This window comes from Oryctolagus cuniculus, chromosome 20 (assembly GCF_964237555.1).
Source record: "Oryctolagus cuniculus chromosome 20, mOryCun1.1, whole genome shotgun sequence".
Classification (NCBI taxonomy): Eukaryota; Metazoa; Chordata; class Mammalia; order Lagomorpha; family Leporidae; genus Oryctolagus; species Oryctolagus cuniculus.
In genome coordinates, this window is record NC_091451.1 from 43,375,076 (window position 1) to 43,388,454 (window position 13,379).

The following is a 13,379-nucleotide window of genomic DNA, read 5'->3' on the forward strand; positions in this document are numbered from 1 at the left end:
CCCCTCCTGTGGGTAAAATGGTCCCTTCCAGGGCAGAGGTGACAAGGACAGGCTGTGCTGGCCCCCAGCCCATGGGTCTGCAGGGGAAGCCACCAGCTCACGTTGGACATGACACTGAGACCATGCAACAAGAGGGCACCGCCCACGGGTGCCCCACAGCCCAGGCTCTGGGGGCTACACAGCCTTGGGGTCTGGGGAAGCCAGGCTTGGGCACAGTTCTGTCTGTGACTTGAGGAAGCAGCCTGTCCCCGTGAGCCTGAACAGGTTCCCCATCTGGATGACGGAGAGTGTTCCATGTCCCAAGGTGTGTGGGAGCCCTGGAGGTGCTGCCTTGCGGCTGTTTCCCTAACTGTGGCCCAGGCTGCTCCAACTCTGGTGCCCAGGAAGAAACCCAGGGGGTTCTCCGTGGGGAAGGGGCATGGGGAGACACGCCCCGAACAGGAGGCTGCATTCCCTAAATCGGCCAGCAGGGGGCAGCAGCCACACACACAGTTGGAAGCATCTCCCGGAGCTGATGTGGCTCTCTGTGGGCGCAGCACAGGCACTGCCACCCTGTCCCAAAGAACCCGTAACAGCTGGCCCTGGCACCGCTAGCCTCCTGTCCCCGTCTGCTCCATGGGCACCCTCAGCTCCAGGGGCTTATTCCTGAAGCACAGAGGGGAGGGAAGCTGGAGGCAGCCTGGTCATCAACCAACCTGCCTGGCCCAGCTCAGCAGGGGTGCTGCGGACCCAGTGAGGGCAGGCCATGGCCACATCCTCAGAGACAGTGGAAGGCACAAGCAGAGCTGTGGCCATGGCCCCAGCCCCTCTCCTGCCTGCAGTGAGGCCGGGGAGGGGCCCAGAGGTGGGGAGTGCAGATGGCAGGGCAGAGCGGGCACGGAGCCCCCCAGGCTCCCTACGGGTCGGCACCCTTACTGTCTGCAGAACAGCAGGGAAGCGAGCCAGCAGGCTCCCTAGGCAAGGAGGGCAGGTGGGCCTGCACCCCGGGGAGCTCCCCCGACTGTCACACAGGCAGCCCATGTAGGGGTCCACTTCCCAGCCAGCCGGCTCCCAGCCACCCTCGCTTCCCATCCTGGGCAGGCCAGGGCTGGGATGAGAGCCCCGAGGACCACCGCGGAGCCCGTGGCCGATGATTTCGGGGCTTGATCCCCAAATCAGAGCTGCCCTGGCACCACCAGGTTAGAGAGACCCCCCACGGCTCCTCCCCTTGAACAGAGACGGCAGAGCCTAGGGCCTGGCACTCACGTTCGGCAGGGCGTCCTGGTAGGGCGGCGGCAGGGCGGCGAGCTGGGACTCCGAGTGGTAGGGGGAGAAGCCTTTCCGCAGGGTCCGGAACTCTCCGGGGCCCCCCTGTGCAGGGAGAGGAGGGGTCAGGGGCAGGGGCCGGGGCCACCCTGCAGTCCAGCGCCCACGCCCGTGGGAGAATGAACAAGGGAGGGGAGCAATAATGATGAAGGGCCGGCCCTGACTCCCTCCCAGCCCAGCCTGGCAGGAGACACAGCCTCTCCTAGACCAGGAAGACGCAGGCGGGGGGGCCAGGATCTCCAGGAGGCTGGGGGTCCCTTTCCTTGCTCACCAGCCCGGGAGGGGCCCCCACACATCCCACTCACCTCCTCCACCCCGCTCCTCACAGCCCCCAGCCTCATGGACCCCTGGGTCAGCCCCACCCCCGGGGCTGAGGTCCAGAGGGTCTTGGTGGCAGCACAAGGCAGGTGTTGGGAGCCCGTGGGGGCTGCAGAGGGAGTGGGAAAGCGTGGAGCAGCCCCTCCCCCACCCCAAGTGGGGGGTGCCACAGAAGGGGGCTCAATGTCTGCTCAAGGGTGGGGCAGGCACAGGGCGGGGTGGGGGGGTGCTGGGAGCTGCTTCCTTAGCCTCAGGGAGGACCCAGGCAAGGAGGGCAGGTGGGCCTGCACCCCGGGGAGCTCCCCACAACTGACACAGGCAGCCCATGTAGGGGTCCACTTCCCAGCCACCCTCACTCCCCATCCTGCTGAGATCCAAGGACACAGGGAGACACTCGGGCCCCCAAGACGGCTGTCTTCAGATGCCAGCACCAACCGCAAAGTCTCGGTCCTGAACCACAAAGCCAGCCAGCTGGCCCTGCCCACAGGGGCCACAGACATTAACACTGCCCGACCCAGAGAGGGCCTGGCCTGAAGGACCCCCCCCCCCCCCAACACCACCCCTAGAGCCCTGCGCCCACCCGCTATCAAGCCTCCCTGCCCAGATCCACTCCAAGGCAAAAATCCCAAACCAATCTTCCCAGGTCAGTCAGAAATCCGTCTCCAGGGCAGAGCGCAGCAAAGCAGACACACCCCTGCCTTGCTTCCCCACCCACCCCTGCCGTGCTATTTGGCAGGGCACCTGGCATGGCTCAGGGAGGGGCGGCCCCACACACGGCACACGCTCGCTCCACCAGCCCACAGCTGGGCCCTTTCCCGTCCTGACGCACACACACACCAGGGAGGCTGTTCTGGGCTCGAGCCTCGCTTTGTCCACAGCTTCCCTGCCCTGGGCTGCCACAGGAAACTCGGGCCCCAGATCCTTTCCTTGGAGGGGCTGTGCGCGTGGGCTGGGGGCATTTTTTAATTAGCAGCAGGCAATTCTGAGCGCATCTGTAAATATTTGCATGTCCATAGGACTTTATTAGCAAGCCACAAAGCCAGGCAAGGAAAATGCGCACTCTCATTAAGGAGCAGTGTGGCTAATTATGCATCAAATGAGGAACCATTACTGCAAATTAAGAATCCTGCGGTTTGCCGCCTGAGCCCCGTGCGGGCCCATCCTGGGGTCCTCGGCTGAGGGCAAGCTGCACCGAAATCACTGTGGGGATGGGTGTGCACGTGGAGGCAGCGCGTGGCGTAGGAGTGCAGGGAGGCGCCTGGGTGCTGCCCCCAGGGTGGGTCCCTGGGCCCAGGGAGGGGGAAGGGAGATCTCCCACACCGAGCAGGACGTCTAGGGCATCCGGAAGGCAGCAAGAGGGTTGTGGGCCAGGAAAGACCGGCGGCTGCAGCGCCCACTCCACCGAGGCCTCGGTCCAGGGCTGCGCAGTCACGCTGCCCACTGGGTCACCTCCAGCTACTCCCTTCCCTGTCCCGGCCTAGCACACAACGCCAGCGGCTCCTCCACCCACCGGCTGCTGCCTTCCCGCCTCCCATTCTCAGAGTCCTGCTTGCAACGTTGTCATTGTCACAGGGCTCAGGGGGATAAAAACCCCAGAGAACACTGTCAGAGGCGGGTGCCAGACACGGACACCTCCCACCTCCCTGGCCCAGCCACTGGGGCCCCTTGCTTGGGAGGATTAAGTGGCTGGGCTGCGGGCTGCGGGCTCGGCTCGGCTTAGTGACTGCTCAGTCCAGCAGGGCCCCACCAAAGGGGAATCCCGAGCGACTGTGGATTGGCCCTCAGCCGCTGCCACTCGCAGAGGGGCAGGGTAGCGAGCGCTCTCCCAGGCCGGGGCACCTGCGCGGCGCTTCTTCCCCGGCAACCTCCAGGGTACCCACCGGCTCGGCTGGGAGGCCAGGCATGGCCAGGTCCAGAACCAGGCGGGGGCACAGCCGCAGCCTCACCCTCGGCAGCAGGTGGCTCCCGGCTGGGGAGGGGGCAAGCGGGGTAGGGGGGCAGTCAGTCATGGCTGTGGGCTCAGCTCACGCTGCACGTTGCAACAACCTTGTTAGTGTCCTGTCCACCGTGGCTGGACGGTCCCAAGCCAGGGCCTGGCTCAGCGAAGCGTGCCTGCACCCCTGTGGCCCTCAGGCATCTGGCCGTCACCCGGGGTGGTGCTCTTGGCATCAAGTGGGTGCCAACCACACAGGCTGCTGCGTGTCCTGCAACAGCGCCGGTGACACGGAATTCCCCAGCTCCATGGGGCCACAGCAAGGAAGCAAGAAACCCTCGAACAAAGCGAGCCCCAGGACTGGGAGAAGGGGAGGGAGAGGAAGCCATCTAGGGGCAGTGGCCGAGGCTCCGGCTACATGGGCCCAGCCCCACCCCGCTGAGGCCAGCACAGTGCCCCACACAGGGTCACTCGCACTGGCTCCCAGGACTGCGGTCGGGGAGCCTGGCTCAAGGGCAGCCACAGCCAGGAGCTCCGCCCGCTCTGCCCGCCGCAGGACTCTCGCTGACACAGCAGGCAGTGCCAGTGCACGGCGGGAGGGGTCAGCAGCAGGTGGGCGGCTTGCTGTCCTGTCTGCAGAGCTGGAAACCAACGCCAGCCCCCAGGAAGGCACAGGGCCGGGGACACAGCAGTCACGCCACACGGCACTCAGAACAGCCCCCCACCCCCGCACCACTGCAAACGCGGTCACACCAGCGGCTCTACCTGCAGCCAGCTCCTCGGGCGCCTGGAGGGGAAGGGCAGCTAGAAGGAGAGAGAACAGAGTCACCCAGCACACGCCGGCACGGCACGGCCTTCCACGGCGCAAAGCCACAGGGCCTCGGCGGCTGGAGAGGGTGCCCACGCCCGCGGCCGGCTGCAGTGAGTGCCCACGCCCGCGGCCGGCTGGAGAGGGTGCCCATGCCCGTGGCGTAGGGGTGGTCACCCAAGTGATGCACGGAGCCCCCAGACACAATGAGGGCCAGCTGAGTGCCCGCTACGCCCTGGGCACTGCGTCCCTAGGGTGCCTGCCTCCTTCAGGGTGTACCACAAAGCTCACACGGCCCTTCCAGGGCAAAGCAGCTCTTCTGAGAGGCCCTGGAGTTGGGGGCACGGTCCCAGAGGCACCCCACGATCCCAGCCAGCTCAGAGGGGACAACGGGGTACAGTAGGCTGCAGGGCCCCCGCCAAGAGCCACCCGCCCATACCAACTGCGTCTGCTCCCTTCTTCACCCCCACGAGAACTCCAGTGAGGGCCGTTAGGGGTCGGCGCTCACACTGGGCGCTGACAAGGTGACCATGTGGCTGGTGTCACTCTGTCACTTCTCCACGGCTGCCACTGCAGCCTCCCCTGCACCCCACGCCCTGTCTCAGTTCTCCAACTCGGGTGAAGGAGCCACCGGGACCAGGGGGCCCAGGACGGAGGGAGTGACACACTGGCCGGGTCCCACCCCCACAGAGACTGTTATCCTCTGTGGGTCCCTGCAGGCCCAGTACTTGTTCTGGCGGGGGAAGGGAGGAGCAGGCCTGCGGGCTGGGCACTTTAGAAGGGGGCGGATGGGCATTTTGCAAAGTACCCTACCTCGGCTGGGAACCTTGAAGCCGCCCCCGGCCACCCAGGGTTCAGTTCAGAGCCCAGAGGCCAGAGCACCACGGCCACCCCACAACGCTCCCCACCCACCAGCCCACAACTGCACTTTCATCTCTGAACCACGCATGGGGCGGACACCACCCACAAACAGTCCCACTTTACAGCTGGGGAAACTGAGGCAGGGGTGGTGGAGCTGGCAGGAACGGGCTCGGTGGCTCTGCGGTTTCTCAGCCCGGCTCACAGGTGACAGTGGCTGAGCCTCTCCTCTGCCCGCAGTGTTGGGCTGACCACCTGCTTGCCCACGGCCGGGTAGGGGTGGACTCCGAAGCTCTGCACAGCCAGCATCTATCGCCCTCCAGAGCCAGACATCACAGCACTTGTGACAGAGCGACAGAGGCGAGACAGCCACTTCCGCCTGCTGGCTCAGGCCCCACATGCCGGCCACAGCCAGCTCTGGGAACTCCATCCAGGCCAGGTCTCCCGTGGGTGTCAAGGACTCGTGACGTCACCTGCTGCCTCCCGTGACGCGTACGAGGAGCTGGACGTGACCCGGCACTCTGACACGGATGCGGGAGTCCTGAGCAGAGAGGGTCTCTGCAGAGGTAACGCAGGTGAAATGAGATCCCTGGGGCGGGCCCTGCTCCAACAGCACCCCGTCCCCAGGGAAAGCAGACCCGGGGACTCGGGCACACAAAGGAGGAAGGCGGGGGAGGACACCCACAGACGGCGGCATCTGCAGGCCAGGGGCAGAGCCTCGGATGGGAAGAGCTTGCTGACACCTTCACCTTGAACTCAGGGCCTCCAGGACCAAGGGAGGACGCTCCAGCTGTTCAGGGTCCCCGGACTGTGGATCTCCGACACAGGAGCCCTGGCAAACTAACACGGAGTCCGTGCCAGGGAATCTCGTCCACCCCGCCCTCAGTACCCCATCTGCAGCTGGCACAGAGCCGGGGTCACCCTGAGGGCCCGGTGGGAAGGGGTGGGAGTAGAGGCGAGGGGGCTGGGTCCCTTCACCGGCCTGGACCACGGCCTCCCGCCAGACAGACACACAGAACATCCCAGGGGCTCGTGGGCTCCAGTTATCCGCCCAGCAGGGGAGGCCCCACGGCCAGTCACAGCCGCCCCCAGCCCCCAGCAGGCAGGGCGAGGGGATCGGAGGGGGATAACACGCAGAGTGCCGGGCTGAACCCCCGGAGGAAGCAGCTGCGTTAATGAAATGCTAGGGCCGCCATGAGACAGCAAACACGACCTGCGATACAGCAATTCAGCCTGCGAACACTTGGGTGCGTTTTTTTTTGTTGTTGTTGTTGTTGTTGTTGTTGTTTTTGACAGGCAGAGTGGACAGTGAGAGAGAGAGACAGAGAGAAAGGTCTTCCTTTGCCGTTAGTTCACCCTCCAATGGCCGCCGTGGCCGGCGCGCTGCGGCCGGCGCACCGCGCTGATCCGATGGCAGGAGCCAGGAGCCAGGTGCTTCTCCTGGTCTCCCATGGGGTGCAGGGCCCAAGCACTTGGGCCATCCTCCACTGCACTCCCTGGCCACAGCAGAGAGCTGGCCTGGAAGAGGGGCAACCGGGACAGAATCCGGCGCCCCAACCGGAACTAGAACTCAGTGTGCCGGCGCCGCTAGGCAGAGGATTAGCCTAGTGAGCCGCAGCGCCGGCCTGGGTGCGTTTTTAATGAAAGCTATTTTGGAGCTAAATAGAGGCCATGGGGGCAGGGGTGGGAGGCGGGAACCAGGGAGGCTCTCCCACCCACACCCCAAGGCCCCGCCCCTTGCCTGCTCCTCCTGCCATTTGTGAATGGAGCTGGGGTTTCATGGCTGAGATCTGAGAGTCAGGGTAACAGGGAAGCCCCCAGGCCACAGCCCAAGAGGCTGAGGGCAGCACCCCGCACCCCTCTCATGAATGCCATCTCTCCAAGATTTCCAAATGCTCACGTCAGCCATCACTTGATTACCTCCAAAGACGGTCCCCTCACTACCTGCTGAAGCAGTAAGGATCGGCTTCCCTCCCCTCTCGGCCTAGGAGACCGGGTGCTGAGCTCTGGAGACACCTATGTGGCCATTCAGACCCTGCCACCCCGTGCGCCAGGAGCCCAGAGGCCAGCAGGGATGAGGGCTGGCACCCACAGGGTTGGTCACGACACCCCATCCGCAAAGGAGGGCAGCCCAGGGACCCAGAGAGCTCTGAGCAGGCGCGGGGGTACCTGGGATGGCCAGGGAGACCGCAGGGTGATGCCTGACCCGGGAGCCCAAGAAGGAGCTGAGCGGCGGGGGGCCCATCTCTCCGTGTCTCTCCTGCCTGCTGGGAACGCTGTGCCCTCCAGGCTAGGGCAGGCAGCTGCGGGTGGCACGGCCGGCAGGAGCACCCCCGGATTCTGGAGACCCCTGTGGCTGTGCTGACCCCTGAGGCTCCCGGGGCTTTGCTGTGAGGTCCAGAGCCAGCCCTTCCACTGCAGCCTGGGCACAGGGCAGGCAGGCATGCACCCCCCGGCTGCCCCCTTCTCAGGGTGCTCCCTGACCACCTGCTGGGAGACCCTGGGCAAGACCCCCATGCTGTGGGATGGGACCTGCGTGTCCGGCCCCCATCCCCCACAACACAGAGGGGCTGCCATGGTGGGTCCCAGCAAGAAGCTGGAGCCAGGCTTTGTAGGGGGAGAAAGCAAAGTCCCACAGAGACACAACACACCCGGGACTTCCTGCGCCGGCTCCGCTCCGAGTCCCCAGCAGCAAGCTGGAGAAGAGCAGGTTCCTGGCCTCAAAGCCCGGCTGACCACTGCAGCCAGCAAGCCTGGGTACAGCCAGGGTCAGCAGGTGCCCTAGATGGGACCTGGGATCCAAAGTCTGCCCCGAGGAAGCCTGGCCCAGGGCACGGGCACAGGTCCGGGGGACAGTGTGGACAGAACCTATTGCCGCTGCCTCCAGGGAGCCCACCAGGGAGGGACAGAACCCCAGGCAGAACCACTCCCTGCCCACCCGGCTGACCCCTCCCTGAGCTCAGGGCTCAGGGCTCAGGGCTCAGCTCCCGCCCCCTCCACCTCTGGGGCAAGTGGACCAACGCTGCCATGCTTGGAAGGCCTCCTACGAGGCTGGGGTACCCCAGGGAGGGAGGGAGGGGTCCTATGAGGCTGGGGGTTCCCCACAGAGGGAGGGAGGGGTCCTATGAGGCTGGGGGTCCCCCACAGAGGGAGGGAGGGGTCCTATGAGGCTGGGGGTTCCCCACAGAGGGAGGGAGGGCTCCTATGAGGCTGGGGGTACCCCACAGAGGGAGGGAGGGGTCCTATGAGGCTGGGGGTTCCCCACAGAGGGAGGGAGGGGTCCTATGAGGCTGGGGGTACCCCACAGAGGGAAGGAGGGGTCCTATGAGGCTGGGGGTTCCCCACAGAGGGAGGGAGGGGTCCTATGAGGCTGGGGGTTCCCCATGGAGGGAGGGAGGGGTCCTATGAGGCTGGGGGTTCCCCACAGAGGGAGGGAGGGGTCCTATGAGGCTGGGGGTTCCCCACGGAGGGAGGGAGGGGTCCTATGAGGTTGGGGGTTCCCCACAGAGGGAGGGAGGGGTCCTATGAGGCTGGGGGTACCCCAGGGAGGGAGGGAGGGCTCCTATGAGGCTGGGATACCCCAGGGAAGGAGGAAGGGGTCCTATGAGGCTGGGGGTTCCCCATGGAGGGAGGGAGGGGTCCTATGAGGCTGGGGGCTCCCCAGGGAGGAACGGAGGCCTCCTACTGCATGGTTTGCATGGACCTCGGTTCCCCCAAGTCCACAGTCAGGTCCACCACTAGGGTGTATCTTCGGGTGGGACGACGCAGCACAAGGGGTTGTGGACAGAATGCCTAGTGGGCATCTGGTAGACCGATGCCCCCACCCCATCCCCCCGAGACACCGCCAACAGCACTCTGGGGCACAGACGGTGCCTGCTCTGCATCTGCTTCTCTAAGGAGCGACGAGACGGGACGGCCACACTGGGCACTCTCAGGACTGCTGAGCGGGGGGCCAGGCTGTGGTCCCCAGCACATGGCTCTGACCTCCACTCTGCAAAGCAGCCGCCCGGTGCCCAGGAGCCACTGTCCCCCTTACACCCTGGATACCCTACAAGCCTCCCCCACACCTCCCGGCGTGTCTCCTCTCAGTGCTGCCTCCTTAGCAACCAGGCTCCGCCCAGGCCAGGCCCACATGGAACAGGGCGCCCCACCCCCAGCCCACCCCCAGCCCTCTGCGCTCTCTCCAGCACCTCCAAAGCCGTTCTGCCATGCAGCCCCTGAAACCAACACATAGCACGTGTCAAGTAACATGGAATGTGTAACATGTGACACACGACACGGAACATGTAACAAGACAGAATCCAGCCTTGTAGTTCAACGCCTGACCATGTACTCTAGTTGGGGGGGTGCAGGACAGGGAGGATGATCTGCTGATTCCCGCCAGGCTCTGGACAACGTCCACATGGCCCACGTGGCAGGGGTGAGGGGGGCGAGCTGCGAGCACGCAGGGTTGGGGCTGGGGTCTGAAGGTGCCCGGGCTTCCCAAGTGGAGCAGCTGCACCAAGCGTGGCCGGCTGCCTAACGACGGGGCCAGCCATCCCTTCAGGTGTCCTGGGCAAGAGGCAGGAAGAGGCAGCTGAGATTAAGCCCGGGCCAGCCTCCAGCAACCAGGGCTGACCACGCCTCCCCTCCCCAGCAGGGCTGGCCCCGGCCTGGGCAGTCACCCGTGCTCCCCAGGGGGCGGTGCTGCCCACTGTCCTGAGACACGCCTTCTCCCCCCGCCTCTCTCCCCGAGCCCCCATCTGCCACAGAGTGAAGCCGTCCTTCCCTCCACCGCTCTCTGCCCACCAGTCAGGCAGTGGGCGAGGGAGGGCTGGGACAGAGGGCACGAGGCTGGGAGCCCTGGCTCTCCAGGAGGTGACTCGGGTGGGGGTGCGGGTGGGGGGCAGTTGTGGGGACCACGTGCCGCTGGGATGGAGGGGGCCCTGGAAGGGGAGCCCAGGGGTAGCGGCCGCCACCACAGCCAGTGTACCTGTGCCGGGAGCTTGTCACCCTCCAGCAACTTCACCTTGGACTCCAGCTGCCTGACGTAGGTGGACGACGGATCTGCAAGGACAGAGGAAGGGGAGGACGCGTTAGCCGGTGCAGGCTCGACTCGTCTCCGTGGCAGAACCTGAGCCCAGCCCCCACCTGTCCCCTCGCTGTGGGCCACCAGTCTGATTCCTGGACCGGCAGGAAGGTGGCCACAGCTTCTTCACACCTGTCCTGGGCTCCCCAGAGGCATCAGGCCCCCAGAGAGCTCTGACAGACACAGCCGGGGCAGCCCACGGTCCAGTGGGGGAAACTGAGGCTCCTGAGCCTGCCAGGTCACCTCTGCTCCATCACACCTGACACCCAGGAGAGCCGGTCACGACCCGGAGCTCCTGCAGACAACGGACAAGGAGCAGCAGATGCCACAGGCGTGACTCTCAGACCAACGCGAGCAGGAGCCAGGCACTGGGCCCGAGCCGCGGGGGCACTCCCCAGCCGAGGGTCCCCGTTTCTCAGTGAGGACCAAGGGAGGCCAGACAGACAGGCAGGCCACCAGTTGGAGGTGGAGGCCACCATGACCTCCCTCATCTTTCACGTCAGGAAAGCAGGCAAAACCCCAGCTGCACCCCCAGCCCTGCTCCCGCCCCCCACCCCCAGGATCTGGGACCTGCTCAGCCAGCAGAGCAGGGCCATGAAGCAGCCCCTCCACGGCAGGCCAGGCTGGGACAAAGGAGCCCCCCTGGGCAGAGGCCGGGGCCACAGTGGGCAGAGGGGCTGGCAGGTTGGGAAGAGGAAGGAGGATGGGCAGCAGGGCCTGTCCCAAGGCCTTCTGTGAGCCAGGCGGGTGGGGCGCCCCCTGCTGGCGGGAACAGGCCATTCCATCTCTCACCAGAGGTCACACAGCCCAGACCCCTGCCACCTGTCGCTGTCCCCACACAGCACACTGGCTCTTCCTGGGTCACACAAGGCACTGGATGTCAGATCCTTCATCCAAAACTGGGGGTCAAATCCCCCAAGAGCCCCTGGGCTTCCAACTGGGTGGGCAGAAGGGGTGTGGGTGTTGCTGGGGACAAGCCAGGAACTCCACAGCCAGCATGGGAATAATGAGGTGCCGGACACACCCAGCCGGCGGCCAGCAGGACCCCAGGTGAGCTCTGCTCATGTGCTTTGTGGCTGCCATGCCCTGTCCCTCTAAGCCACAGGCTCAAGAGAAGAGCAGACGTGGGGCCACCGGTGCCCTGCAGGACAGAAACAGCCTGGCCCGGGCCCCACACAGGGGCTTGCCCACAGCCCACAGAGGCGCCCATTTCCCTCGGGCCCCTGCCTGGCGGCTATGGGTCACTGTGTTCCCCAAGCTCCCCCAAAAGCCCCCAAGAAGCCCCACCCACTCTCCTAGGAGTGCCTGGCCCAGCCCTGGGCAGGAATTAGGGTGTCTCACCCCTGGGAATTGCACAAGCCAGGCTCTGCCCTCCTCCTGCAGTCTCGCTAGTCACCCCTCAGGAATGTGGAGCCTTCCAGAGAGGCTGGGAGGGCGGCTCCCCGGCAAGGCTGGCTCTCGGCCGTCTTCCCACCCTGCACCTTCCACGGGGCGGCAGCGTGGGGAGCCCAGCCCATGGCTCAAGCCTCACCACCCAGCCCCGGGAGCTCCAGATGAGAGAAGCAAACAAGCTTCCAAGAGCTGCAGTGGCTGTGCCCAGCACGTCTGGGGAGCCAGGGACACGGGACCGACGCAGGCAGGAACCGCTCCTCTCAGCCCTGTGCACCGCGCCTGGCCAGGTACGCAGGCCAGTCCCAGGGGCCGCAGCGGCACAACTGGCTCTCACACCCCTCCGCAGTCCGTGCCCCAGGCCCTTCTTCCCTGGCCTGTTTCCTCATCAGCCACGCAGCTCCCGTGCCCACCACACCCAAACCTGTGTGCACGAGTGCGCTGGTGGGAAACGGGGTACAGCCTGGGCCCCGGCTTTATGTCCAGCCTTCTTGCTTACAGGGTGGCCCTGGAGCCCCTGTAGACAGCAGGGGACCAGGTACAGCCCAAGGGCCCCCAGCTCGAGGAGGACCCCAGGTGGTCTCCCTCCCCGATGTGGCACCTGGCTCCCCCTGCATCAGCACCTCGTTGAGCCCCTGCAGGGACGTGCAGCCAACGCCCCCACACCCCAGATGAGGAAGCCACAGGAACAGGGTGCCCCCCCATCGTGGAGGGGACCTACAGCCCCTCTGCCCCCAACTGGGCTGTCCCGCAGGTCAGCCCTGGGACCCAGAGTCTCCAGCTGCTCTGGCACCAAGCCCTGCATAGGAGCTGCAGGGACTCAGACGGCCCCCACCCCTCCCGGATCCCCGCAGTCCCGCCCCAGCGGATCCTAGCCAAGAGGAGGATCCAGCCCTGTATCGTGACCGGTGGCCAGAGACTGCCCCGACTGGCATGATGCCCTGTGCAGCCACGGAACCATGTGCAAAGCAGGCGGGCCACAGGGCCATCTGCTCTGCTGTTTTCAGTGGGGTTAGCAAACAGCTCCCGGCAGGCCCCTTCCGGGCCTGGGACCCACGTGGGCGACTTGCCCTTCAGCCTTAGCACCCCACCCGCAGCTGCACCTGCTCCTGCCTCAGCAGGTCGACCACCACCTCCCAGGACGGCAGCAAGGGGGACAGAGCCAGCCCCAGGAGAAGAGAACAGCTGGGGCCAGCCCACAAGCCACCCAACAACGCTCCACCTGCCCGCAGCCAGCACCTAGGCGGCCCTCCCTATAGGGCCAGACCAGAGGCCACGGCCACGGCCCCAGACCAGGAGCTGCCCCACTTACAGCCGTCTGTTCGGGTCCCCCAGCCCCTCCCCCTGGGCTACACGGGTCAGAGCACTGCGTTTGCTGGGCTTTTTCTCCTTTTTAATTGGAGAACAATGCAACGGTCTTCAAAATGTTTTAGACCACCCAGTCATTCCAGCGGAATCTACGCCAAACAGTGTGAATTACGAAGAACGCTGCCGCCTGCCGGTGTCCAGGCGGCCACAGCCGCGAGTGAGACCCCGGCAGGGTCTCTCCTGAACGCTGTGGGGGGAACACAGGGTGCGCCAGCGAACCTCTTTTCCATAAAGACAGACAGTGGATGAAGTGATGGCACCTCCGGCTCGTGCCCCGCCCCCCAGCACTGCAGTCCACGCCATCCGGTCCCCACGGGTCATGGGCACAGGCA

The 13,379-nt window shown here is 65.7% G+C and overlaps 1 protein-coding gene across 4 annotated transcripts in view; it reads right to left on the minus strand.

The window, feature by feature from the left end:
- Positions 1-13,379, minus strand: part of CCDC85C (coiled-coil domain containing 85C) — a 66,366-nt gene that overhangs the window by 4,054 nt on the left and 48,933 nt on the right. For 2 of the 4 annotated variants that reach the window (XM_051835219.2, XM_051835216.2), the window contains exons 2-4: positions 10,195-10,268; positions 4,322-4,360; positions 1,246-1,350 (exon numbers count right to left, since the gene is read on the minus strand). In XM_051835219.2, the coding sequence (XP_051691179.2) occupies positions 1,246-1,350; positions 4,322-4,360; positions 10,195-10,268 (218 nt within the window). The remainder of the gene's footprint in view (positions 1-1,245; positions 1,351-4,321; positions 4,361-10,194; positions 10,269-13,379) is intronic. The other 2 variants (XM_051835220.2, XM_051835217.2) reach the window with 1 other exon arrangement.